The sequence below is a fragment of the Chroicocephalus ridibundus genome, chromosome 1, assembly GCF_963924245.1.
Source record: "Chroicocephalus ridibundus chromosome 1, bChrRid1.1, whole genome shotgun sequence".
In the NCBI taxonomy this organism is placed as follows: Eukaryota; Metazoa; Chordata; class Aves; order Charadriiformes; family Laridae; genus Chroicocephalus; species Chroicocephalus ridibundus.
Genome location: NC_086284.1, coordinates 113,508,343 through 113,534,024, shown reverse-complemented (window position 1 = coordinate 113,534,024; position 25,682 = coordinate 113,508,343). Strand labels below are relative to the sequence as shown.

Genomic DNA, 25,682 nt, shown 5'->3' with positions numbered 1-25,682 from the left:
AAATAGGCTTTTCTGAGCAGCTAGGATATCAGAGACTTTGGTTTAAATTCCTCCTGTCTGATACAGAAATTCAGCCAAGACATTCAACCTTACTGGAAAGTTGGGTTTAGGTACATCTCTCTGTCAGTTCTGTGAAACCTCTACCCCTTCATATTAATTTGAACTAGATGAAAGCCCTGTTATAGAGTGATTATGGCATTTCTCTGAGCGATGAGGCACCGAGTTCAGCCTCTGCTTTGACTCAGACTGAGCTGTAAATTTTTCATACATAGGTGAATTGTTCCAGGTTGTAGAATTCATTCCCTTCATTTTTTTTGGCACAGCAACTAGTTCAAAAAGTGTAATGATGTAAAATTGTTCATTGTGTTTAGCAAAGCCAAGTGGAAAACTGCCTGATCCTACTGCAGGGTAGTCATAGGAAATACACCACGTCTTAACATGGAGGCCCTTTACCTCCCATTCAAGGGAGTGCCTTCACAGCGGTCTCATACTGAAATGTGCCATTTAAGTCAATAGTACTCATTTCTGGTAAATTTTAACGGCAACTCTGAAGCAAAGGCAAGATTCTATCTTGTGACAGAGCTGAAATTAAATTCAGCCCAGTGCAGGGGGCCACAGCCCAAAATGTAGGACTTGGGTGCAGAGTTACCATTCAGTGAAATGGGTAAAATTCACCCCCAGCAAGAACTGAACTTCAGCGATCATCACTAGTGAAAGTAATTTCCAGCCAGAGACCAAAATTTAACATTAGTTTCATATCATGTTCTTTATGTCCAGGTCAAAAAGCAGCATTTCTCAAAGAATGAGAGAGTGAATAACGTCTGTGTGCTTTTGGATTGTAAATAAGTGCATTGTCACTAACAGATACCAGTATCAGTAGTGTTAAAAAGAGACGAATCATTTCTGTCAGTGGAGGGATGGAAGCCAAGATTTTCACGCCTAAATGGCTGCAAGTAGTTGTAGCCTAGTTTTTAAAGTTGCTGCTCTCATGTCCTGTTAGCTGTATTAAACGCACAGAATTACTGAAATGGAAATTAATTAAACTCCTAAGTGAGCCTTGCTATAGGACATTAGCATCAGTTGTTTTGTGAGGTGTTACGAGGAGGGTTGGCCCATTGTTGGGAATGGTATGTTCGAGGGAGTAACTTGGGTAAAAAAGATCCATTCATTATGCAATTATATTTTGTGTGTGACGCCAGATGTTACACTAACGTGTAGAATTCTCCAGTAGCTTTCAATGCATCCTCCTCCTTCTTCATCATTTTGAGTAGTGTGTGGTTAAATCTCCTAGAAGGCAATCAATCTTTCAAAATGGTGATCAGCAGGTTTGTTGCTTGAAATCTCAGTCTGAGCTTTCTGTAGTCGGTTATAAACATTTGCCCGAAAAAAAGTAGGGACAGCCTCTGCCTCTTAATTTAATAAAAAGTCCCATCCTTCTGTCCTTTACTGTTGTAATTTAAAACTCTCACACAATCAACCCTTGAATGCAAATAAGCGAGCAATCTGGAGAAGCAGAATGTTGATCCAGTCACTCTTACAGCCATTTTCAGAGCAGATTTTAAAGATGTGCATGACATTGGCTATTAGTGAGCCAGCAAAGATGAATGGACCAATAAATGAACATATTTCACTTTTTACATCTGCCAAGATGAAATACCATCTTGGAGTTTGGTTGTTTTTTGTTGTTTGGTCTTTCATTTTCTCAATTTGCACAACAGTATTACAAAAGGCATGCTACCAATTCTTTAATTGACTTTTTTAAGGACATATTTTTTCAAATAAGTCATCATAAGTGGGTTGGTCTTGAGGCTTTTGGTTTTCTTTTTGTTTTTCTTCTGTAATTCATTAAAAAGATTTTGGTTTGTAAGGATGCTGTCTCTGCAAGATTCTTTAAAAAACAAATGGAGAATATGAAAGTTTGGCATCACATTTTAAAAATTAGATTGACTGAGCTAGTTAAATTAAGCATCCAGGAAAAAAAATCCACTTGTGCTTTTTTCTAGTTTAATTTCGTACATAGTTGCTTTAGGTGTTTCATGAAACTTCAGAACGATTTTTAGCAGCAAGTGCATTTTATTGAAAAGGAAGAGTTACTTTAGTCATTACAGAAGTCCAGAATATGTTTGTGTGTGAGAGACCAAAACATATCTTTCCTATTCAGGGTCTTTGCAATAATTAATAAATTATCTGACACCTGTCAACAGGAAAAAGAAATAAGCAGCCTATTGTTGTGGGAGTGATATTCTTGCAAAGAGATTTGCTTCTCACAGGTTTGATTTTTTTAAAAAAATATGAATGTTTCTTTTAGGTGTTATCTGTTGGACAGTGCACTATCAAAAGTAAATTAAAAGTAGAATTTACGTTTAATAAACAGTTTGATATTAAGCTGTCTAGACAAGGGTAAAAAAAATCTAGTGATATTGACAACAAATTCCTTTGGGTTGTGCTGTTCTATTCTCAGAGCCACTGGGATTTTTGTTTTATTTTTTGCTTTGAATTATTTAGTTCATTATTATGAGTTATCTTCATGGTGCTTTGTGGTGTTTTGATCGGCAATTTATCTTGGGGTCTTAAAACACGTGTTCATGGATGTGTTTAGCTGACCAGCTGCCTTCCCTTTTTTGTTTTTTCTTTTTTTGTTGTTGTTGAATGTGACATTAAAATCGAATGTTTCCTTGCAAGCATCTTTCGACTCAGAAAAGGCATTTTACGTCTTATGCTGCTAAACTGTTGCCTTTTCATAGAGGGGCTCTACCCCTTCCCCCTGCCCCATCTTCCAGAAGAGGTAGAGCAGCCCCCCCTCCACGCTTGCCAAGACACAGTAGTCGTCGTGTCCCCCCCCCCCGGCCCCCGCCTCCTCCTCACAAAGAGGTGAAGTCCCCTGAGTCTGTAATTGCCAGGAGATGAAGCGATGATGGGGAGTGATCACAGTCAATAGCTTTGATTAACAATAAGGTGGAAAATTAGCAATGCTAGCATTCAGCTCCCCTGCCTTCCCGTCCCCATATGCTCACCACAGCCTGCACTGGCTGGTTTGCAGGGTGGCCACCGCGCCTGGCGGGCTGCAGAGACAGACTTGGAGTGGGCAGAGAGGGACAGCGGGCAGAGTTTTGGGGACCCTGGGCAATGCTCCCGGACGCCTTTTGCTGGGGACCACCAGGCAGGCAGGGGAAGGAGGAAGTGTGGCGTGCGCTGGCACTGTGGCTCTTGCTGTCATGTGTGGATTTAATTGTGTCTGGGCGTGTTGTGATCGAAATGGCAACTACTGTTACTCCTGTGACCCCATCAGCAGCTCTGGTGTTGTTTCCGACAGACTCCGACGACCTAGAGAGGGGAAACGACAGCGGGACACCACTCCCCACCTCTGATAATGGCGACAATTCGCTGGGCTACACAGGTAGAGTGCATCTTTCCAAAATATTCCTGACTGCCTACTTCTGCCTCTTTCCACCTACATCTGCCATTACCACCTGTACACGGTTTTTTAATCACCTTTGCTAGCTAGCGCTCTTTCACCGTCACCCTAGAAGTTCAACGCTGTTAGTACTGTCGGGAAATATTATTGTGCCTTTTAATTAACCAAGATGACTTTCTTTCTGTGTGTGTGTTATAGTACATTTCAATTATTTAAATGTTTAAAGTACGTTCTGTTGTTGAAACAATGCACCCATTATTTTCCTTCGAACTGTGTGTATTAGTGCATGAGGCAATATATCATTTCAGAGCAATTTTTTGAAGACCAAAGGCAGGGATTTTTCCATGTGTTTATTTTGGTGGGTTTTTTTGCTTTGTTTCTCTTGTAAACAAAAGTAAAATATATTGCAGCCAGGCAAAAAAAATCCCAGTGAAACTAAAATGGGATTGGAGAAGAATCTGTTTCATTGGTTCCTGCTGCACACAAACTAGAGAAACGTGTCTCTAGGCCAAATACGAAAAGCCACAGATAAGCAGCACCATACGGTGTGTTGCAGCAGCGATCTCTGGGGGACCCAGTCCTGCACCTCTGCTGCACGCTGAAATGGGACCCAGCTCCAGGAGTCACGCTGCTCACCACAGCCTGGGCTCAGCTGCAGAGTCCCCGAATCTAGGGTTTTCGTGAACTGCTGGTGGTCCAGCATGGTGACAGACTCTAGGTCTGAATAACTTTTAGGTTGTGAAGGTAAGTATTAATTCTTCTGGTGGCTGCAAACTTTTGTAAAGGGAAGGAAGGGAATGAAGGAGGCAGAATGGCTTCAATGTTTAACTGGAAGATATTCTTCAAATACTTTATCGGTGGGTTACTAGTGCTACTGCTGCTCACATTGTGTAAAATTGCATATAGTCAAGTTATTAACTAAAGCAACCAAATCAGATATTCATAACTAAGATAGTCTTATAGGATGCAAGAAGAGGATAGGCAGGTATAAGACAGAGGGAGTAATTTCTTGTCCATTCATAAAACTTCAAGTCTGTTATACACCACTTACACTGATTACAGCTTTCATCGTCTACCCCTCGCAATCATCCCTGCATGTGGTTTAAAACCTTGATGCATAATTTTATTCCAGTTTAAAATACTTTTTTTCTAAAAAGGTAAAAAAGCAAAGCAATACAAATTTCCCCTCAGTCAAGAAAATAGATGCCACCTTAGAAAAACATAGTGTGAACCCTGCTGCACGTGAATTATTTAGATTTTTCTACCTTCTGAATTTTCCTATTAGTTTTTTTCTAAACTCCAAACCCCTTCCCCACTCCGAGTTTGGCACATCTATGCTCCCTGATGCATATGGGGTCATCATATTGACAAAATGAAAATTAATACAGTTTAAAGAATGCTTTTGTTTTTGTAACTTACTGTAAGTTGGACATTTATTTTCAGAAAACGGGTCTGGGAATGGTGATCGCAGAGTCCTGTGTTTAAACAGCCACTAATTTATTTGGGACCACGACTCGGACTCTATTGTTAATAAAGTCGCTTAGTTTTACCTACAGAGGAGCAATCGCGTCCCCTCCAGCCCTCTCACCCCTCCCTGGCCTGGGGCAGGTGCCTGACAGGCAGCTTCCCACCCCTGCCAGCCTCCCATCTGCCCACGGAGGTTGGAGATGGGGCCCTGCACACACCCTCTGCGAGCTCCCTGAGCCATAAGAGCAGCGGGGGTGACATTTCAGGGGGAAACACCATCGCCTTTTCCCAAGGGCGTCTGTCAGAGAGAAGCTGGAGGCTTGGCGTGCGACCTCCCATGGCGAGCGCACCGGGTGGGTGAGGGCAGGCAGAGGGTGCCAGGGCTGCAGGGCAGTATTTAAGGCATAGAAGGCAGCATTTAAGACAGTAGCTTCCCCTCTGAGCATGGGGACGTGGGATGACTTCCCGAATAGAGCACAGACCCTCCTGTATCCGTCCAGCCATGAGGATCCGTCACCCGTACCAAGGTGCTCACGTGCATCTGGGCACCGCGTCCAAGGGGAGGCCTCTGCGGGGTGTTGCAGCTGTTTAACCTGCCTCTCAGAGACTAATGGGGTCGTCTGGGAGGACTGACAAAATCAAACCTTGGTCTAGTCATTCCCCAGAGGCTCCGGATCTTAACTCTAGGCTGTATTTTAATAGGCATTTTCCAAGCAAACACAAAAGTCAGGATCAAGTTAGAAGCAAACACAAGCTGAACAAAAATTAAAACCGAGAGGATGGCTGGTTTTGTTTAATTGGAGTTTTTGTGCCTCTATTTGAATGAGCACTGAATAAAGGAAAGACCAAGTTTTTAATGTTTAAAGATTTAATTGTCCAATATTTTTTCTCCTCTATGTAATAGTAACCAGTAGCACTATGTGTGTATACCTTGGTTTATATGGAAAAGCCCTGGGGTATTTACTAAAATTAGTCCAACAGGTTTCTGTAGTAATCAGTATGGATTTTAAAAAATAACATTGGCTGTAATACAATCTTATAGGTAAAGTTACCTTTTTTCCTAATTTATGGGCCCATTTATGTGTGCCTAATATGGAGTCCCTAGATTTTACAGAAGTATTCTTAGATCATTTTTTGTTCTCTCTTACCTAGAGAATTCCATTCTCCAAAAGGAAGACCATTCCAGAATCTTGTTTGTACTGAAAATTATCTGACTCCTTCTTAAAATGACTCAGGTGAAGTCCAGAATGTCTGGACCCATGGGCAAAAAAAAAAAAAAAATAGCAGTTTGTTTTTTTAATCCTGTATTTATCTTCAGGTGGTGTCTGAACGGACAGAAAGCAAACAAGATAATAATTGCTGTCATACAGTAGGATCATAAATTTTTACCCATACTAAGAGCAGTGATATGTCAATAGGGCATGTCTTCCTTCCAATTCCATATAAGCTTAGCTGCAGGGTAAATAGGAAAGCATTCACTGGTTTCAGAGTTAAAGAATATACTTTTTTCCTACATATATTTCTTTCGATATATGTTTTTCAGGATTAATATATACAGCTCTTTCATACTGCTCTTTAGTGGAGGTATGTAACTTCCAGGGAGTGTTTCAGTGTGTTCTCCTGAAGTTCGCTTTAAATCAGGAGATTTTGGGCTACACCATCAGGTTCTGTTGCTTCCACTGTGGATGCGAGCAGTTGACTTGAGAAGTTAGCACATAATGAACAGGAAACATCAGTTTCAGGGGCAAGAGAGGAGTCGCTAACCTAACCTATTTCAGATACAGATTGAAGTTGTTGATAAATTTCAAGATGGTTGTTATGGGAAAGTGATGAACTTGTATTTGACTTTTCATGATTCTTAGTACGGTACAGGACAAAACTCTAGATTTTTTATTTCCCTCATCAATATGCTAATGTGGTATCCAATACATTGTTGGACTTTTTATAGATCATCAGGTTTTTATTTTCAAAACAATTATTAGTTATTAACTATAGATCAAAATGGGGAGGTTGTATGTGCATATATATGAAGGACGATCACAATTTGAAAGTATTTGTAATGTAAATAAATAGGGGCTGAATAAAAAACAATGAAGAAAGGAGGAGGTGTAGCTACTCCCATCCAGTCACTGAGGATTGTTCCATATGCATGACGCTGAATCAATCCAGATATGTCTAGCATCCTTTTTCCTACAAAAAACCATGACAAATTTATAGGAAGGTTTTCTATCGTATACTTGATGTGAGAGAAATGCTAAGAATAAAAAGCACCTGAAAGCTGATGTGACCACCTAGGTAGCATATCAAAGATGCTAGACATATCTGGATTGATTCAGCAAAGGCTTTAGGGTTAAAGAAGCCCCAACAACTTTTAAATGTAACTCCGTCAGTTTAAAGAAAGGAGCCAGGAAGATTACCTTGTCTGCATCTTCGCAAAAGACCAACTCTATTCTGTCAAGGCCAGATTGTAAAATAATTGCATAGTTAAGATGTGTAATAATAAAAATCTAAATTACTATTTTAACTATGTGCATAAAGAACAGGCCAGATCACAGTGACATTCAATAGGATAAAAGCATATGATTTAGATACTTTGTATTATGTTTAATTTACCCTAAGGAAGATGTCCACAGTGGTTTTCTGAAATGCTCTATAACCGTGCCTGTTTCTCTCTGTACAGACTTTCAGGGAACTTTAGGTGACTAGCAGTGATGTAGATATCTAAAGACAATTGCAAGCAGTCTCTCCCCTCAATCAGTTTGGATCCTGATTCTGAAAGGAGAACCAGGTGATAGGAACTGCACTGGGGAATATAACAAAATCTTTTCTGGTGACCAAGGGAAGGTAGAATTAAGTTCTTTGTCAAGTGTAGGCTGCAGAGATATCAGACAAAGAATATTGTTTGGAGAGTTATTTTACAGTGGAAAGAAACCCTTAGGTTACCTATCATTATTTTATTTCATTAAAATCCTGGTGATGAGTACAGGGACAGACCGAAAAGTAAGGGAAGCAAGAAAAAGATCTAGGAGAGTTTCCGCTGTATATCAGAGGAGAAATATGGAAAATCATCCAAACAAGATATTGGAGGAACTCAGGAGATAGAGAATTTGGAAAAAGGCTCATAGAAGGACAGCTAAAAAGACTTATAGAAGGACAGCCTTAAATAACATCAGGATTTCCAGGAGAAGAGCTTGTGGTTAGTGGTCAATGGGAGAAGATGATGTGCTGAATGATGTCCCCTAGTGCCCGAGAAGCTTTGAGAACTGCAACCCTGCAGCAGGGAGTGAGGAAACCTGAAGAAGAGCGTAGGATAAAACTGTCTTGAGTAAAACTACTAAATGTACTTTTCTGTTTAAAATTTACCTGTAAAAGCAGATTGTCAAGAAAAGAATAAAGTAATTAATATTTCCACATCAGATTTCACATGTAGTTTGCGAGCCTGATTAGTAAACGTTCGTTCAGTCTTAGCTCACGGGCTTTTTTTCTTTCCTCCCCAAAATAGTTCAGGGGCAGTAAGCATCAAGTACGAGCCTCAGTTATTTTCCACATAATCAGTGGCTGCAGAGTAATCTCTAAGATTGCATTGTGCTGTGCTATTGAAGTGTGCACATGCATTATATTCCAGGAAGTAGCACATTTCCTGTTAAATCAACTGTGACATAAATATCGGGGATCATTTAACAGATCACAGAGTATCGCTTGTGTTGCAGAGACCAGAATGATGGCTTGTTAAATTAACACTACACAGTCAAACATTTGCAGACAAGGATCACCACTCCTCATTAATTAGATTCAGGGCTTTTTAAAGGAATCTTTCCAAATAAACTTTTTTATTCATAGTTTTCTCAAAAGACTCTTCCAGTATGCAAAGAAATCCCGCGGTTCCCACTTGTGACCCAAGTTAGCCTTCGATTTTTTTCCTTTGGTTTTAATCATGAAATCATTGTGGTAGTGTTCCTTTGTACGACAAGGGATCCCATCCCTTTTACTCACATTACCTTTCTTTTTTACTACTATGTTGTTATGTTATCAGGAGAATTGTTCGTAGTGGATCACTGCTTGTCCCATGTCAAATGTGACAGATTGCCCTTGGTGAGCACTTCAGGAAGCAAAGGGGAAATCTCTCTTCATTGCAGGGCCATTTCTAAGACATTTCTTCTATTCTAGTAATTATACATAGGTTATCCTATGTATTTATAGAGTGCTTGTTTTGAAAAGTGGTAGTGCTAAAAACACGTTCAAGAAAACACTTCTAAGACTTCTTTGACATCAAAGGTGGAAGCCTACAGTAATACTTATCATGTGAGAAATGGAGTATTTTTCAGCCATTTCTTTTCTAACAGATTAGTAGAGGTGGTAAATGCACATGCAGATTTTGTGGCTGAGAGGAAGAAGTGAGAGGAGAAAAAGCTACAATATGTGATAGGATACAAATAAGAATATTATAAAGAAGTAGCTGCTATTTGATTTTGCATTCCTTCTAAATTTTCATTTTTAGTTTAAGGATTAGTTGGAAAGAATGAGTGATCTTGGGAAAAAACCACATGAAACAAAAGCAGAGTTTGGCTAATGGGATGGAAAAAGTGGTGAATGAATATGTAGGCTTTGAATATTTTGGGTTGGGAGGATGGGAAGCAGGTAGGTAGCGATGTCTGAACAAGTATTCCAAGTAAGCTATCAGCATGTGTCATATTGCACTGAGCTCATCATGTCCAACAACCTGAAGAGAAAAACAAATACTTGTTTGCATCGCAGAACCAACACGCGTCTGACAGAGCCAAATGAATCACTAGATTAGATACCAGGACCATTAATTTAGTTGCAGTTACAGATCCTTATTTCTAGCGGTAATATCTAGTAGACTTCTGCTTGACTTTTACTTCTCAGGATACGTGCAAAGCTAGCAGTTAAGACCTTTTTCCTAGGCTTTCTCTTTGTTTAAAACTTGCCAACTGAGAAAGGGTGCTTTTGAATCACTGGGAGAACAAACACAGAGCCCCAGGATACCAGTTTTACAAAGTTACTTCTTAGAGTACATCTGCACTCTAAATCCAGGAACAGATGGATACTGTTATGCTTATTTTAAAAAAATAAATAAATAAAAAAATCCCCTGCACTTGTCCATCAGCAATCTCTCTGTTCCCCATGTCAATCTAAACTGCCAGAAAGGCCCTTTCAGTTTTGTGCCTCTCTTTGCAAGCGTTCTTATGATACAGCTATTGAGGAATTTTTTAATATATATTAAAATATAGATGTAAACATAACATCAATCGATAGACTTCTGTGTCAACGATAGCGATGTTCGGGCAATAATAATTTAATTAAAACATATAGTAGCAATATTGGAGCACAGATACTCCCCTTTACATAAATCTTGCACTGCCAGTTTTTATGAAGAAGTTTATAGAAAATATCCTCCTCCAGTTATTGTGTTATACTTCAAGCCAGACCTTTGATTAAAACAGGAAGCAATGACAGTCCCATGTTTTTCAACCAGTTGGTGAGTTTTCCGGTAGCCATCAGACCAATTTAAAATGACACACACACCCCACAAAAAAGAGGGGAAAAAAAAGAACACAGCAAAACATTGTGTGAAGAATTTGTTTAATAAGGACTTTACTAGCAGTATATGCCCCTATATAGCTGAGATACTAGGAATTGTTCTAAATAACCATATCTCAGGAAGATAAATTTGAGCTAGAGAAGGTGCAGGAAAGGGCTATGGAAATAATCAGGGAATAGAAAGCTTATTTTGACAGAGGCCTTAATGAAAGGGGGATGTGATTGGCATTTGTTGCCAGCCTTATGTTCATAGAAAACACATAGAAAAAAATATTTTAGCTACAGAGCACATTGACTATACAACTTGAAGACATCTACTTATTGGTAAATAGCCTATCTTCAAACAGTGCTCAAAATGTGTGCTCATACAATGGGTGATTCTAAGCTTTTCCTCATGCATTACTACTTGACAAATGAAGAAGCAGGCATAAAACAGGCCCTAGTTAATTTAGGATAGAAATTTAGGATGTTTTAAAGCAGCAGACTCTAAAGCAGTTTTCAGACAGGAGCTTGAAATCTCCTTTCCAAAGATTTAAATTTTTGAGAGGCTATAGTAGGCTGTGCATGCTAGATTTGATTCCCCAGGACGAGCATTTTAATCTTGAGTTCATGTGTTCCTCATTAATCGTGAGACAAGTAAAATCAAAACAAAAGGCGTTCTCAGCGTATTATACTTTCTCTTTTGCATTTGGACTGTCACAGACAGGAACCCCCGGAGCTGATGAGAGGCTTTCCGCTGAGGGCCTCCTAGCCAGAGTAAAGACAGAGCAAATTACCCTCAGACACTGCTGTCACTTCAGTGAATTAAGTATGCAAAGCAGTTTGTGAAGATGTTCAGAAGTGCAAATTTCTGCCAGTAGGTCAAAAGTGTATGAATTATCACAGGATGAGAAAGGTAAGAGGAGATCACTCCCCATCCTCGTCAGGGTGCCTTATGCAAGTTAGTCTTTTGTATTAGCCAGGCAATTTGTTTTATTTGAAGAAGTAGGAAGTTAGTAATGCACATGGTCTCGTTAAGTGTATAGCAGTGAAATGCACTGTATAGATGACAACATTCATTTATTGCGTCTAAAGTAGTCCACTTTCTCGAGTATCTGTGGAAAAGAAAAACGTTGAAATGTGATTTCTTATAATTCAAATATTAGCATTGATGGTCATTTTTCATAATAATTACTATATAGGATCATGGTTTACTGGATAATTCAGGTTGGAAGCAACAATTGGAGGTCTCTAGTCCAACCTCCTGCTCAAGCAGGGTCAGCTATGAGGTCAGACCAGGCTGCTCAGGGCTTGATCCACTCAGGTCTTTAAAACTTCCAAACATGAAGTTGGCACAGCCTCTCTGGGCAGCCCGTTCCACTGCCCGCCTGTCCTCATAGGGAAAAAGTTTATCCACGTACTCAGTCTGAACCTCTTTTGTTTTGACTTATGTCTCTTGTATCTCACCGTCCCATGGACCACTGTGAAGAGTGTCTCCACCTCCCCAGTGACCTCCTTGTCAGTATGGGTAGGTGGCTGTTCGGTCCACAGGCTGAACAAGCCCCAGTCCCTCAGCCTCCCAGGCAAGTGCTCCAGCCCTGAATGTCCTGGTGACCCTCTGTTGGACTTGTCCCAGCTTATCAATGTCTTTCTTGTGCTTGGGGGCCCAAAACTGGATACAGTACTCCAGATGAGTGCTGAGTAGAGGGGGATAATCTCTTTCCTTGATCAACCACCTCATACGGCCAGGGAAGGCTGCTGGCTCATGCTCAGCTTGCCGCTGGCCCAGAGCCCCAGGGCCTTCCCAGCAGAGTTGGTCCCCAGCCTGGCACTCCCCAGCCTGTATGGATACAGGGGGTTCTTCCTTCCTTCCTTCCTTCCCACAGCAGGACTTTGCATTTATCCCTGTTAAATTTCATTAGGTTCCTGTTGGCCTGTTCCTCCAGCCAGTCTGGCTCCCTCCAGGTGGCAGCCCTGCCGTTGAGCTGTTTGTTGACTGGTTCTGTCAGTTTGCTTTTGCCTGCAAACTTAATGAGTGTGCCTTCCCTCACCTCCTCCAGGTCATTGATAAAGATCTTAAGCATGCCAGGTCCCAGGACAGACCTGGCAGTCCTTCTTCCTGTTACTGTTCTCCGGTACCATTACCTTCTGAGATGATGATTCATCAAGTTTTTACCTATCTGGTGGTGCACCCATCCAGAGCATAATGTCCCAGCTTGGGTATAGGAATATATTCAATAAATATTGTGGGAGACAGTGTTGAACCCAATCCATGAGAGTCTAAAAAAAGCCAAAGAATCTATCAGATTAGGATTTCCCATCAAAATTTATCTCTTCTTTTAGCATTGTCTATAATTGCAACTCTTGTCCCAGAATCACAGCTTTATAGATCAACAATGAAGAAGAATATGAAAGTCAACATCTATCAGAAGATCCAGAAGTTATTTTTATCATACCGTTCTGGAAGCAATACCAGAAATATATTTATTTATTTTAGTGCTTTTTGTGTGTGTGATTCTTGTACTCATCCATAAACCCTAGCAAGCTGAACCATCACCTACAAGCGTTAAAACATTGTGGAGAGCTTTTTAGAAGGATATATACTGATTTTCAGTGACCCTTACATAAGAAAGGAGACATTTTTCTGTGGTACAACTTAAAATTTACTAGACAATATAATATTTATAGAGTTTCTGTCTGATACTTCCTAAAAGGCAGTGAAAAATTACTACTAAAACTCATTGCTGCTTTCTTTAATGCAGAAAATCTGAAGTTATTTTTCACTCCTAAATACAGGCAGAACTCTAATTTTATGTTTTGTCAAACTATGATTATTATGAAATAATCTCTTCCAAATCTGCACTAGCTTTTTGACTAGATTCTCTGCCTCTTCTTAGGCTGTTCCATTTAGTCCATCAGATGGCTTTTGTGAGGTAATAAACTCCAGTTGCTTCGTTCTCCTGTTTTCTTTCTTTTTTTCCCTAATTTCATGGTTAATTTCTGAATATCCAACAGGAAAAGAAGCTTGCAATTTGGCTAAACTTGGAATGGAGTAACCAGCCCACTCAAGCACTCATAATTTACCCACTCAAAAACCACTGAAAAACTGTTTTCCATATTTATGTCTGGCCAGTCTTTAGCAGAATAAATTTCTCTGTCTTGTTTCTGGGTTAGTGCAAAACCAAACATAAGATTTTGCTCTTTCTGTTAGGAGTAAGCATTGTCCAAGGGAAACCAAATTGCTTTTCACTAGATTTAAACTTTTGGATAGCAAAGTATTATTTGTTTCATTTTGGTAAGATTATTTCCCTGTACTCTGATGTGTAATGAGACCTTTCATAATTTCATTTGTAGACTATTTTTCTATATTTTTTTTGCTTAATAACAAAATGGATAATATTGCAGTCTTCACATCAATAGAAATGATGAACTTTGACTGGAAGCACAAGAGAAAGGAAAAGGAAGGTGAAAGGATCATGAACTTATTGATCAAGTGATTACAAAGTTAGTATTCTAGGTTTCTTACAAAACTGCAAACAGCAAATTTAGCATAAAAGTCAGGAGGGGGAGAAAGATGCCTGTTTCTCTGGAAAAAAGCTACTGTGCAGTGTTCAGGTATTTACGTAGAGTTTACAGACCATTTTTAATGAACAGTAAGTACATCACAGGAGGCTGAAAATGGCTTGGGGGGTTATTTTTTCCTCCAAAATTGTAGCTGTTTAGTTATACCTTCCAGACTATTATCAAATGGACAAAATAGAAAGAAAGCTTATTTGGAAAAGATAGTGTAGGTATTTGTGGGAATAGTGTGCATATTGTTGCAAAATATGCACATAAATTGTTGTCAACATAATTTTCAGTTCTTGACCATACAATATCACCTATGGGATAACTGGATTTTTATGCAAAATTTATATGCATAATTGTAAATACTTCTAATTCTGGGTTTATTAAGAACTACTTAATAAAATTATATTCACAACATAATCAAAGCAATCAGATAGCATGTAATGAGAAATTAAGTAAAACCTCTCTAAAAAAATTAAATTAAAAATAAAGCTGATACAGCTATCACACTGAACATTTGATTTCCACCCCCCCCCCCCCATTTTGGGTGCTCTGTAAGAATTTATTGAATATTTGGAGGAAAAAAAAAAGAAATTCAAAATTCAAAATCTTGTAGGGGTATACAAGCCAGGTAAACAGTATAACGATCCCAAAGGGAAGTCTTTATAATGAAGTGAAGAACTTTCAGAGGAAATGTGCCTTTAGGTAGAGGTGTGCATTTTTCTTAACAAGCGAGATTAATTGTAACACATTGCTAACAGCTGGGAAGTCATAATCTAGGCTTCATTTCAGCACATCACCACAGCGAGCCATTTTTTAGCTTATTAAGAATAGACAATACTGAGTTAAAAGTTCACTAAAGTTTGTAATAACAGGTGGAGATCTCATCAATATATACAAATACCTAAATGGACGGTCCAAAGAGGATAGAGCCAGGATCTTTTCAGTGGTGCCCAGTGAGAGGACCAGAGGTGATGGGCACAAACTGCAACACAGGCAGTTCCCTCTGAACATCAGAAAACTGTGAGGATGACCAAGCACTGGCACAGGTTGCCCAGAGAAGTTGTGGAGTCTCCATTCTTGGAGATATTCAAAAGCCACTTGGACGTGATCCTGGACATCCAGCTCTAGGTGTCCCTGCTTGAGCAGGAGGACAGGACAAGATGACCTCCAGAGGTCCCTACCAACCTCAATCAGTCTGTGATTCTGCAATGTAAGAACTTTTACCAAAAAAACCCCACAAAACCCAAAAAACAAAACTTTGTTGGTCTTAAGCTACCTGAAGCTAACTATTTTCTGGGCCAAAAATGTTCCTTGAAAAACTAATATTTACAAGATGTGAGGAAAAGCAAGATTGTGTGGCTGTCCTTAAACTCCAGAACACAGAGGCTTTACCTGTCCAGAAAAAGACAAAAAGCACCACTGAGATTAGGAGCTCTTTGCTCTTTCTTCCAGGAGCACAGCCTAGAGTTGTAGAGCCCTACTGTTATTGACAGGAATGTGCTTTTGCCATACAAACATGTGAGAATATACTTCTGTTGTTTAGGTGCTTTATAAACAATTAATTTATATATAAATTCAATATAAGTTAATTATAAGCTTATTCAAACGTATACACACAAGTGTGGCAGGCTAGCTTGTCTGTGTTTCTGTGCTTGCCAACATTGTGTGTATTGATCCAAACCAAAACAGATACAAATATTATCAAGAGAGCAGGGACTCAGAGGAGAAGAGAATAGAGAGGATAAGTGATTTTTTTTTAAACCCACATGTCTGTAAATATAATACCTAAACAGAATATACGTAGTGAGATCTCTTTCTTAATAGGCCCATAAAAGTTCTCTGAAGAGTGGATGCACATACTTTTAAAATCTGAATCATTAATTCTTTTGAATTACCCAGATGGTATCTTTATGAGTTTTCTACTTATTTGCTTGGAAAATGTCCTTGCATTAAGGTTAAGGTCTTTTTGTAGTCGCAGATGCTCTGAAAATCTGCTGTCCAGAAGCTGAACTGAGATAAAGAAAAAGCGTCATGACACATTTATTTTGGCAGCCTGATCAAAGCAGGACGGCTGTATTTAGGCAGACAAGTGTATCAAAGTGATGCAGTTTGAAATGGCTGAGTTAGCATTCCTAAAACTGTGTCCCTGCGATAGGCTCTGCAGTGGTGCTGGCAGGGTAGCGCAGTGTTAGAAAGCGGTGTGCATCCGTCAGGACACAGCTTGAACTAAATACAGTGAGAAATTGTGGTTCGCTACAATATTTTGCTGCCTATATTAATTTCCCTTTAGCCATAACACATCTGTGCGTGGTAAGGCTGACCCAGTGCCCATACAACTACAGTCCATTTCCTTCAGCAAGCAATGAATCCAATAAATAATATTCATTTCAAAAAATTACTAAAACCTGAGTTAAGGGCATGAGTCCAACTAGAACAACATAGGATCCTAAGTCCTCTATCAGCTCTTGAAATGTAGTTTCTTTCTTTTTTTTTACCAAGAGAGTGAAGACTTCAGTCCTGCAAGGTATGGAGATATTAATTATATTTTTTCCTTGCTTATCTGTTTGTCTTTTCCAGTAGGGGTAAAGAACATACTTTCAGGTCTATGTTAGAACACACAAATAATAGAAAAAGTGGATTTAAAATCTCTCATTTATCAGTATGGTTAAAGTTAGATTTTAAGTCTTTCTCTTGCGAGAAAGGCTTTTTAAATAAATAGATAAAAACATCTTCTGAATTTGTTTTTCCACTATCTCAGAATAAGTGGGTTTTGTTTAGACTTTTACCAGATGAGATCAATGGAAAAAAAGAATTATTCTGGATTCTTCTGAAACCACCTGATTCCAACATATGCACACAGAGTATGCAGTCACGTCTGGGACTTGGATTATAATGAGCCTCTCTTGCAAAAGAATCTGTAGTTTGGATTAAAGTGGAATATTCCATATAAGTGGAATATTTTTAGATAAGTGTTACGCAGGAGTCAGTGGGTGAAGAACTGTAAATACCCACTGGCCACTTGTCTATTCTACTACAATGGAGCAACAGTGGAGAGTTACAACCTAAGTGATTAGCCTGCCTTTTCCCTTCAAAAGGGCTCCTTATAAACAATTTAGTCAGTATTTCCTGCTGAGACAGTGAGCTTGGCTTCTTAGTGCCACTACAAGCAGGCAAGGAAGAAAATAGTATGGATGGAAGGAAAATGAAAGTCTGGGAATGAAAATGAGAGGGACTGGAACAGTTTGAATGTTTCCTGTACTTTTCTGTATTCAAGTAGAAGTCCAATTAGAGAGCTGGTTATAAGCTGCGGAGAGTCGTGACATGACACTGTATGCAGTCTTCTGATTTACAGGTGCTGATATGTGTTTCTTTAAAAATAATACTGCAGATCTCTTGGTTAAAGAATTTCTTAACCAACACATGAGATTGCTTCCTATCCTCAATTTTCATCCTAAGGCATAAAGGGGCATGATCAATTTTCACGTTCTTCTGTCCTCCCTTACCCTCTGTACTACTCTGGACAGAGAAAAGGTCTTCTCTACATGTCCCCATGTACGTAGAGCAGAAGAGGTGGGGAGGAGTGATGAGCTGATAAAACACTGTCTTTGTTTCCTTCTCCTCTTCAAACACCTGCTAACACGCATGCACCACCACACCAGAGGCTCTAAGCTCGGAGATAGTATATTTTGGGGTACAGCCCCAGAAATGCTGCAGATAAGTGTGTAAGTCCTGGGCCTGTACTCTTGCTCTTTATCAAGCATCTTGGTCCAATGTAAGGGAATGGCGGAGGGCTGGCATGCCACAGAGTTACCCTCTTGCTTTTCCTGCTGTTGGTCTGTATGGCACTCACTTCTTCTGGCCTTCCCCCAGGGTCCCCGCCAGCCCTCATCCCTCACTTTCCCTTCCACTATTTTCCTGGCTGTACTTGTCAAACCCAGATTCAGAAGCAGCTCTGTCGGTAGCAGATACAGCAGAGAGGAGAGGAGAAGAGGACATGCAGAAAATATGTTGCAGCAGATGAAAGGCATAGCTGGTCTCAGCTGAAGTGAGAGCTCCCAGACACCAGCTGCCACCGAGTCACTACCTGTTTGCTGGGCTCTTAGGTCAGTGTGAAGCACACACTGCTCTATAATGAAGAGGTTGCCCAGAGAAGCTGTGGATGCCCCATCCCTGGAAGTGTTGGGATGGGGCTTTGAGCAGCCTGGTCTAGTGGGAGGTGTCCCTGCCCATGGCAGGGGGGGTTGGAACTAGATGATCTTTAAAGTCCTTCCCACCCAAACCGTTCTATGATTCTGTTGTTCTATAAATCAGAACGATATACAAGCCGCAGCTTGACCTGCATGATTTGTAAAGTTCAGGGCACACTGCTCAAAACAAAGCCTGGAGAAACTTTCTTTCTATTTAGTCAGAGATGACTACTTCTTTACAGTATATGGAAAACCTACCAAAACTCAAATTGTTTTAATAACATGTGAGCATCTTCTATTCACGACAGAGGTAAATAACAATTACATTTGAAAAAGCACTGATAATTACAATTTCTTTTGTCCTTCCTTTGCACCATTATTAATAGCATCCAACTCTGCCTTCATTCTTGTCTTCACAATTTCTTTTACTGATAAACTTCAATATTTTTTAAGCAACCCTGCAAGAGAATTAAATAGGAAGGTAGTCCGATAAGGTATATTAAAGGCTCCCAGGGTTGCACTGATGATGGTTGATTTCATCTGAAGAGACACCAAGTGTGTGAGTTTCCATATGAATGGTTTCTCGCCTTTTCAAGCTCTAAATAGCTTAAGGCTCACTAATTATACTGGTTCTGGGACTACCTTAACAACAGTATGCATCAGAACATATTTTAGATGGTCAGCACAGAAGAACTAGATCAGAGACCTCTGGGGATTTAATCAAAAGGTTAGCAAACCTAGCAGCACACCTTGAGCACCAACCACTAAGGCTAATGAGACCTCATTTAAATAGTTTCTCAGAGAAGAAGAAAGGATTACCTTCTTTTGGGAAATGAAATCTTATTCTAATGTTTTTATCATACATCATACAATACCAGACCCTTTATTTTATTTTCTTTACAGATTTTCTTCTTTATTCTGGCAAGGATATTAAATTAATAGACTTACCTAAAATATGCTGCCATTAGCACAGCAAACACTACTTTCCTGGGACATTAATGAAAAAAAATTCTCCACAGCTGATACCTTTTCCTTAAAGTTGAGTCTATTACCACAACATCTTTCATATTAGTATTAGCTACTAAATGAAAACAATAACACACCTTATTATCTTTTCCAAAACAATGGATTCTTTGATTAAGAGCATTCAGAGAATAACCTGAGTAAATACTGAGTAAAGTATATTATCTATGATGTTACCATGATGTTACCATTTTATACATTTCATTATCAAGGTTGTTATTTGAAAGGACTAAATGCTGTTTATCAAAATATAAAATTGTACATGGAACAACATTAAATGTACTAAATTAATATCATTTAGTAAATAAAATCTTATCATATTAAGTATTTATTGGTCAACATTTTAAAGACTGTAAAGGGACCTACCACATAAATGTTCTTTAAAATAGTCCCACTGCAGCTGATCTGTCAGTGCTTTAGTGCTGAAAGGTCTTTCAGCAAAACTTAAGGATGCAAAAAAATTAGGTCAGCATGCCTTCAATACTTAACTAATCTGAGAATGATTTCCTCTATGTGTTTTTTTTCTAATTTAATGTACCTACGTTCAACACAAGTACCCATTTTAAATATACTTTAATTCAACCTCCTGTAGCATAAGAAAGAAATGGCAGAGAAACTAGTCAGTTAAATACACAATATTCAACTAACAAGCCCCAAAATGCCACAGAATAAAAGGAGTAAGCAGGAGTTTCCTGCACAGACTTTGTGTCATTCTGAAATTGTTTTTATTTGCAATGTATCCTTTCATGTACAGGCAGGAACCAGATGGGATTTGAAACAATTAAGTTCTTTAATATTTAATTATTAATATAATACTCAAATAGCAGATATTAACTGTACCAGTACCCTCCAACTACATTTCACAGCTTTATGTTCCCAAAGGTACCTGGTATATGTGTTGTATTCAGTCAGTTTCTCATTTATAGATAGAAATTCCTCTTGACTACCAAATCAAGCATAATACTTTTTTGTTCCACATTGTATGGCTCTCGGTGTGATATGATGGAAAATTCTAATTCACTAAAGAGATTTTACTGTAACACCTGATATATATCAAAAACCTCTTTCAGAAAGCCCATTCAGGATATTCTCAATTTTATGTGGTAGCTCTATGTCATTCATTTTCTTAAATGATCTCCATAGAGATTTTCATTATATTCAAGCGAGTGGAGTATTGAAGGGATTGTATTATTAGCTACCACTTATAAATAAGAATGCAAGGATTTATCAAGAAAATTCTTGGGGCTTTCTTTTCTTTTTTAGGCAGTTGAAAAATAAGAACACTGAATACTGGGATATAATTTTTTACATCTTTGGGAAACCATTATGATTTGTATGAAATGCCAGTAGATGTAGCATTATTTTGGCAAAAGTTAATTACACAGGATCCAAATCTCATTAAAGACCCCCTTTGGCATGGCTAAATTTACTTGGATTGGGCCTGTTGATCTTTGCCAAGTGCTGTCTTGAATTATTCCATGCTAAAATGCTGCATGCATGTTACTAAATGCCGTGGTCCCATTTATATCGATTATTCTAACCTATAGAGTTACAAATGATTTCACAATTGTTTATGAAGATGTGGTTCAGTTCACAGTGGCCAGCAGTTCAGTGGGTATTGCTTGCGATTCCCAGTCCTTCACTCAGTACTGCTCAAAGCAAGGATTAAGCCTTATAAAGATTTCCATGGATCCATGCCTAGAATTCCATCTGGCTGTGGATCTGACCTCTGCCTAACTCCACCCCTCTTTTTCAAATATATTTTATAGGGAAACCAGTGGAAATAGGTCTAGTTGGATTTAAATCAGTAGAAATTCTACCAAGATAGATGTGCAAATAGAAGACTAGTTGTCTGATGCAAGCAGTGAACATCGCATTTACTCTGCACCTACCAGTTCTCTACACTTCTAACAACCTCTGAGAGTAGAGAGGAACGAATGCCCAGCAATCTGTTTAATCAGTATAGTGAATGGTAACATTTTTGTCTTGGATTAAATAAGGTTTCTCCCTCCTAAAAGACATGCTTTTGTTAGGAAAAAGAACAAAAACGCGGAAGGCAAATTATAAATACCTAGATAAATAACCTCTACATAAGACGAATAAGGTTTTAGAGTAGTTAATTTTCACACATCCTCTTTGTTACAAGGCAGGCACACACATTATTGGTCCAAAACACAGAACAAATGAAGTTGTGAATGAAAACATGTTGAATTTCACAGATGACTGCATTACAGAAATACTTTCCATTGATGAACTGTAAACATAAACAGAAATCAATGATGAAATAGAGATTCTTCCTTCATATTTCAGAGTGAATGTATTTACATTTTGTTTCAGCATTGAAACTGCTACAGTGGATGGAAAAGATATGGCTATCTGTGTTAAAAATTATGAGGCGTGCTTTTCATAGATAATCACATAAAGCAATAAGACAAATATGTGAATTTTCCCAAATAACCTTTGTTTGGAACTCAGGGGCTACAAAACTTCATGATATTGCTACCATACATCAGAATGAATCAATACAAACCAAGAATAAGTTTCTCAAGTGAAACAAATATCAGAAAACATCTTCTTTTTACTGACTTCAGCAAGCTACCAGCAATCTGATGACGTTATATCATGTTCCGCAGGAAGGTATCCAGTAAGAAGCTTTTCATTCTGTCTCTAGAATACAGTTTCTTGGGTTCTACTTATATAAGACTGAGCTCCGCAAGCAATGAACTACAAGGGTTCATAAGAAGGTTGTGTTTCACAATTTAACTTGATCACAGTTGTTTCAATTTTTTCTTGAATTTATGATCTATGTAGTTCCAACTACATAGGAAAGAGCTTCTATATTCATACGCTTAAGGAAAACCCTATTTTAAATGATGGTTGCAAATAATGTGTGTTGGAGAGTAAATATAATCAAAATGAAATGATAATATTTATTAAAGGTACGTTATATTTTGATAAATAACCGTTATTTTAGAAAGCACAGTTAAGTAATGAAAACAGAATAAATGCTCACAAGCATGATATACTGGAAATCTTGAGGCCTCCCTAACGTTGTTATGCACTTCAGCCTTTACAAGTAAATCTCCCCCGAAAAGTGAGGGAAGAGGGCCAGGAGGTTCTTCTGTACAGAACATAAACCGTAATAATCGGACATTTTTGAGTCAATAAAACGTTAACACGATATGTTAAGTAGCAAAGAGAAAAAAACAAAACAGTTAATGCAGTACTTGCTTCAAAGGTAGGATAACACATTAAAATAGTATGAATATTTTAGATTTAAAGGCAAACTGGTCTATTTGTCTGCACTTCTAAGTGAACAAAACATCTGTGATCAGCCCTGCTTTTAACATTTGAATGTCAACTAACTTTGACAGAGAAGAGGAAGATCTTACTATTTCTCCAAAAGGCAGGTCCCATTCTGTTCGGTCTGCCTGACAAATTAACAGATCTGTAGCTGCGGACTGCCTATCGCTTGGGCTGACTCCTGGCCAGCCAACATCTCCAAAGCAGTAAATAGAAGACACAGGAGAGAGCTGAGATATTACAGTGTGCAAGGAAGACTGTGGGAGAACTGATGACAGTGCATTACACTGCAAACATCGTAGAGATCATGAGAAGAGTGAGCGCCAAATATGCGGCAATGTCGGTGCTGGGAGAAGAGGTGAGAAACAAATCCTTAGGAAACCAGGCTTCATTGATCTGGCTCTTCAGGAAACCATTTGTTCTCATGCCATGTGCTGTACTAGTCATGTATTATTTATTCATCGCCAATGACACTGCACAATTACTGTGTAATTTGAAAGAAAGCTAAAATTGTCACTGTTCTAAGGAAAACAACTTTCCCATTCTCAATTTTAGGGACTTAAAAATATTTTTTTTCCAGGACCAGTATGTTACTCTCTGCTGTGAAGCAGGTAAAGAGACAAAATGTCAAGATACAACAGTTGATTGGCTGTCATTTGAGAAGTGCTCTCAGTAAAGTACTCTTTCTCACTGGGAAGTAAGTACATCTAGCTAAAATACCTCCAGTCTATTAAAGTACTTTGCCACAGTACAGCAGCAGTTACACAGAAAGCTCTCTCCCTTGAAAGCAGTAGAGATTCAATTGTCCACACATGTGCTTTTCATTCAAGCACAGGGACTATCGCAGGGTTTCCTCCCCTTGTTGACATATTTACAAATCTTGGCAGGCCTACCAAAATTTTTTTGGCTTATTCTACTGGATTCTTCTAGCTGAAGGATGAAAGGTGGTGATGGGATTGTCATTACTGTTATCCCCCTTACCTCTCAAGATCTCCGCAAAGTCCAGGAATACTGAAAATCTCTGTATGAGCAGGTTTATAAAATGCATCGACTTCAGAACTGAGTAATGGCAGTCTGGAAAAAACAGGTAAGGCAGACACTTCGCTTGTCCAAAGTGAGCATCGTTGCCCTAACATATTGCATACAACACACATGCTCTACCCACAACAGAAACCATCTGTCAGGATGGCTTAGTGCCTGCACACAGCCGATAAGATCTTTGTCCCTACAGCGTGGGTGCCAACAACAATAGACTTTCTTTGGGAACCAGTGAAACCCTGTGAATAACCTCGCATCATGTAGGCAGCCCTTCTCTCTGTTGGCATTGAGGCACGGGTACCACGTTTCAGCTGTTAATAGCTGCTAATTAGCAGTAGTCGTATTCGGTACCTCATTTGTCAGATTGCATCTTGGCGAAGTGCTCAGCATACTCCTAAATAGAACTGTTAGAAATAACATAAAATTTGAAGGCCTCTGGAGCAGAAATTGTCCTTTTAAGAGCATCATATTGCAGTTGGCTCAAAGTAAGCTTTTGGGTGTTGCTGTAATATAAACTAAACATGTGATTTTCTTTTCCTGTAAGAAGAAACCTTTGAATATGAAGTTCAAAAACTATGAAAAATATATTCGTAATGAAAAATTGTCGGTTTCAATTTTTATATTGCCTTAGTCTGAGAAGGAGCAAGAGGCAATAAAGGAAATAAGCCCTGACAGCAGGACCCTAGACTTCAAAGCTTCAGTTCCAGATAAAAGTCCAATGCAAAAAAAAAAAAAAAGAAAAGTCAGTTGCTAAGTGAAGAAGCTGCATCCCTTATACAAAGACAGAAAATCCTATTATTAAGCACCCTTCTTCAAATAGATGTGGAGAATTGTCAATTAACTACCTCTACTAAGCGATAGACAACCTACTTGATTACCCTGAGTGCATGCCTGTCTTGATGAGTAGCAGTAATGCCGGATTTCTGTAATAGATTTGCTCTTAGAGCCTCTTTGAAGGTCCCAGCATCACATGCACATACGCAATCATCATTTGTAGTCCTATTTGCATTTCAGCACCTCACTTCTCACTTCATACATCAGAGATGAGGACTAGATGAGCCAGGTCAAAGATGAGGCAGACAGTCTGCAACTTGACTTGAGTAAAAGGGCCTGTTTTACACAAAGTACATGACGGAAATTTTCTGTCTTCTTTCAGTAGAAGTACAGAGTTCAGTCATGTTCCCTGTTCTTCAGTGTTTGTGGGTTTTTCCATTTCTTTTTTGATGGTCAGCTTGGGTCCTACTCTCCTCTTTATTGGAGTACAGTTTATATTCTGAGGGTCTGTAATTCTTAGAACTCTTCCCAAACTCTCTCTTGTAGGTGTGTATTTCTCTTTCTGTGTTACCAATATAGTAGTGATGCCTGCTAAACTGTATTCTATGGCATTTTGAAAACTAGTTTGGGTCACTAAGATGTCACGGTGAAACATATTTTGCTTGCCATTACTTACTGTTATTCATTTAGATTAAAAAATCCACTCTAACTGCCCAATTAGTCCACATAATACTGGAGACATAACTTAGAATGCATTTGAACAATGTAAGAGGTTCTAGGCCATGTCTATAGCTCTTCCTTGCTTGTATAACATTAGAGGCAGTAATGAAATCAGATTTTATCTGGTTAATCAACCTTGTTCCTAAATGCAGCAGCAGGAAGAAATTAAGTATCACTTCTTAAAAAGGTTCTAAGTATCCTTCATAGAACCTCATTTGACAGTGTCTCTCTATCTGATTTTTCCACTTCACACAAGAGACCAAAGGCAACAGAGTGAAAAGTAACAGACGCCAGAGAGACGTTGAGCAAGACTGTGCTAGGATGAAGACCTTGAACCAGTCCTTTCCTATGCTGACATCTGGCACCTCTGCTCCTAGCTGAGACAGCCAGCACGCTTCCGGGCCAGGAGAATCATAGAGTTTATAGTGAAACAGATAACCATAAGGAGAAGTAAGTTACACCATGATCACTTTAGAGCAGTCTGGAGTTTCATTACATGATGAAGTAGCTGTTCAAGTCTGGTTCCCATAGGATAAAGGAACTGGAAGCCTGGCTCTAACACAAAATGCATTCAATAATGTAAGCCCTAATGAGTGGGGAAAACAGAGCTTATATAGGTGTTTAGTTAACTCAGGAATGTATAT

The 25,682-nt window shown here is 38.9% G+C and overlaps 1 protein-coding gene across 5 annotated transcripts in view; it reads left to right on the top strand.

Annotated features, from left to right (window-relative positions):
- ROBO1 (roundabout guidance receptor 1) overlaps positions 1-25,682 on the top strand; it is a 740,954-nt gene that overhangs the window by 357,260 nt on the left and 358,012 nt on the right. For 4 of the 5 annotated variants that reach the window (XM_063347718.1, XM_063347736.1, XM_063347728.1 and 1 more), the window contains one exon: positions 3,314-3,397. The exons of the other annotated variant lie outside the window; for it this stretch is intronic. In XM_063347718.1, the coding sequence (XP_063203788.1) occupies positions 3,314-3,397 (84 nt within the window). The remainder of the gene's footprint in view (positions 1-3,313; positions 3,398-25,682) is intronic. 5 annotated transcript variants of the gene reach the window in all.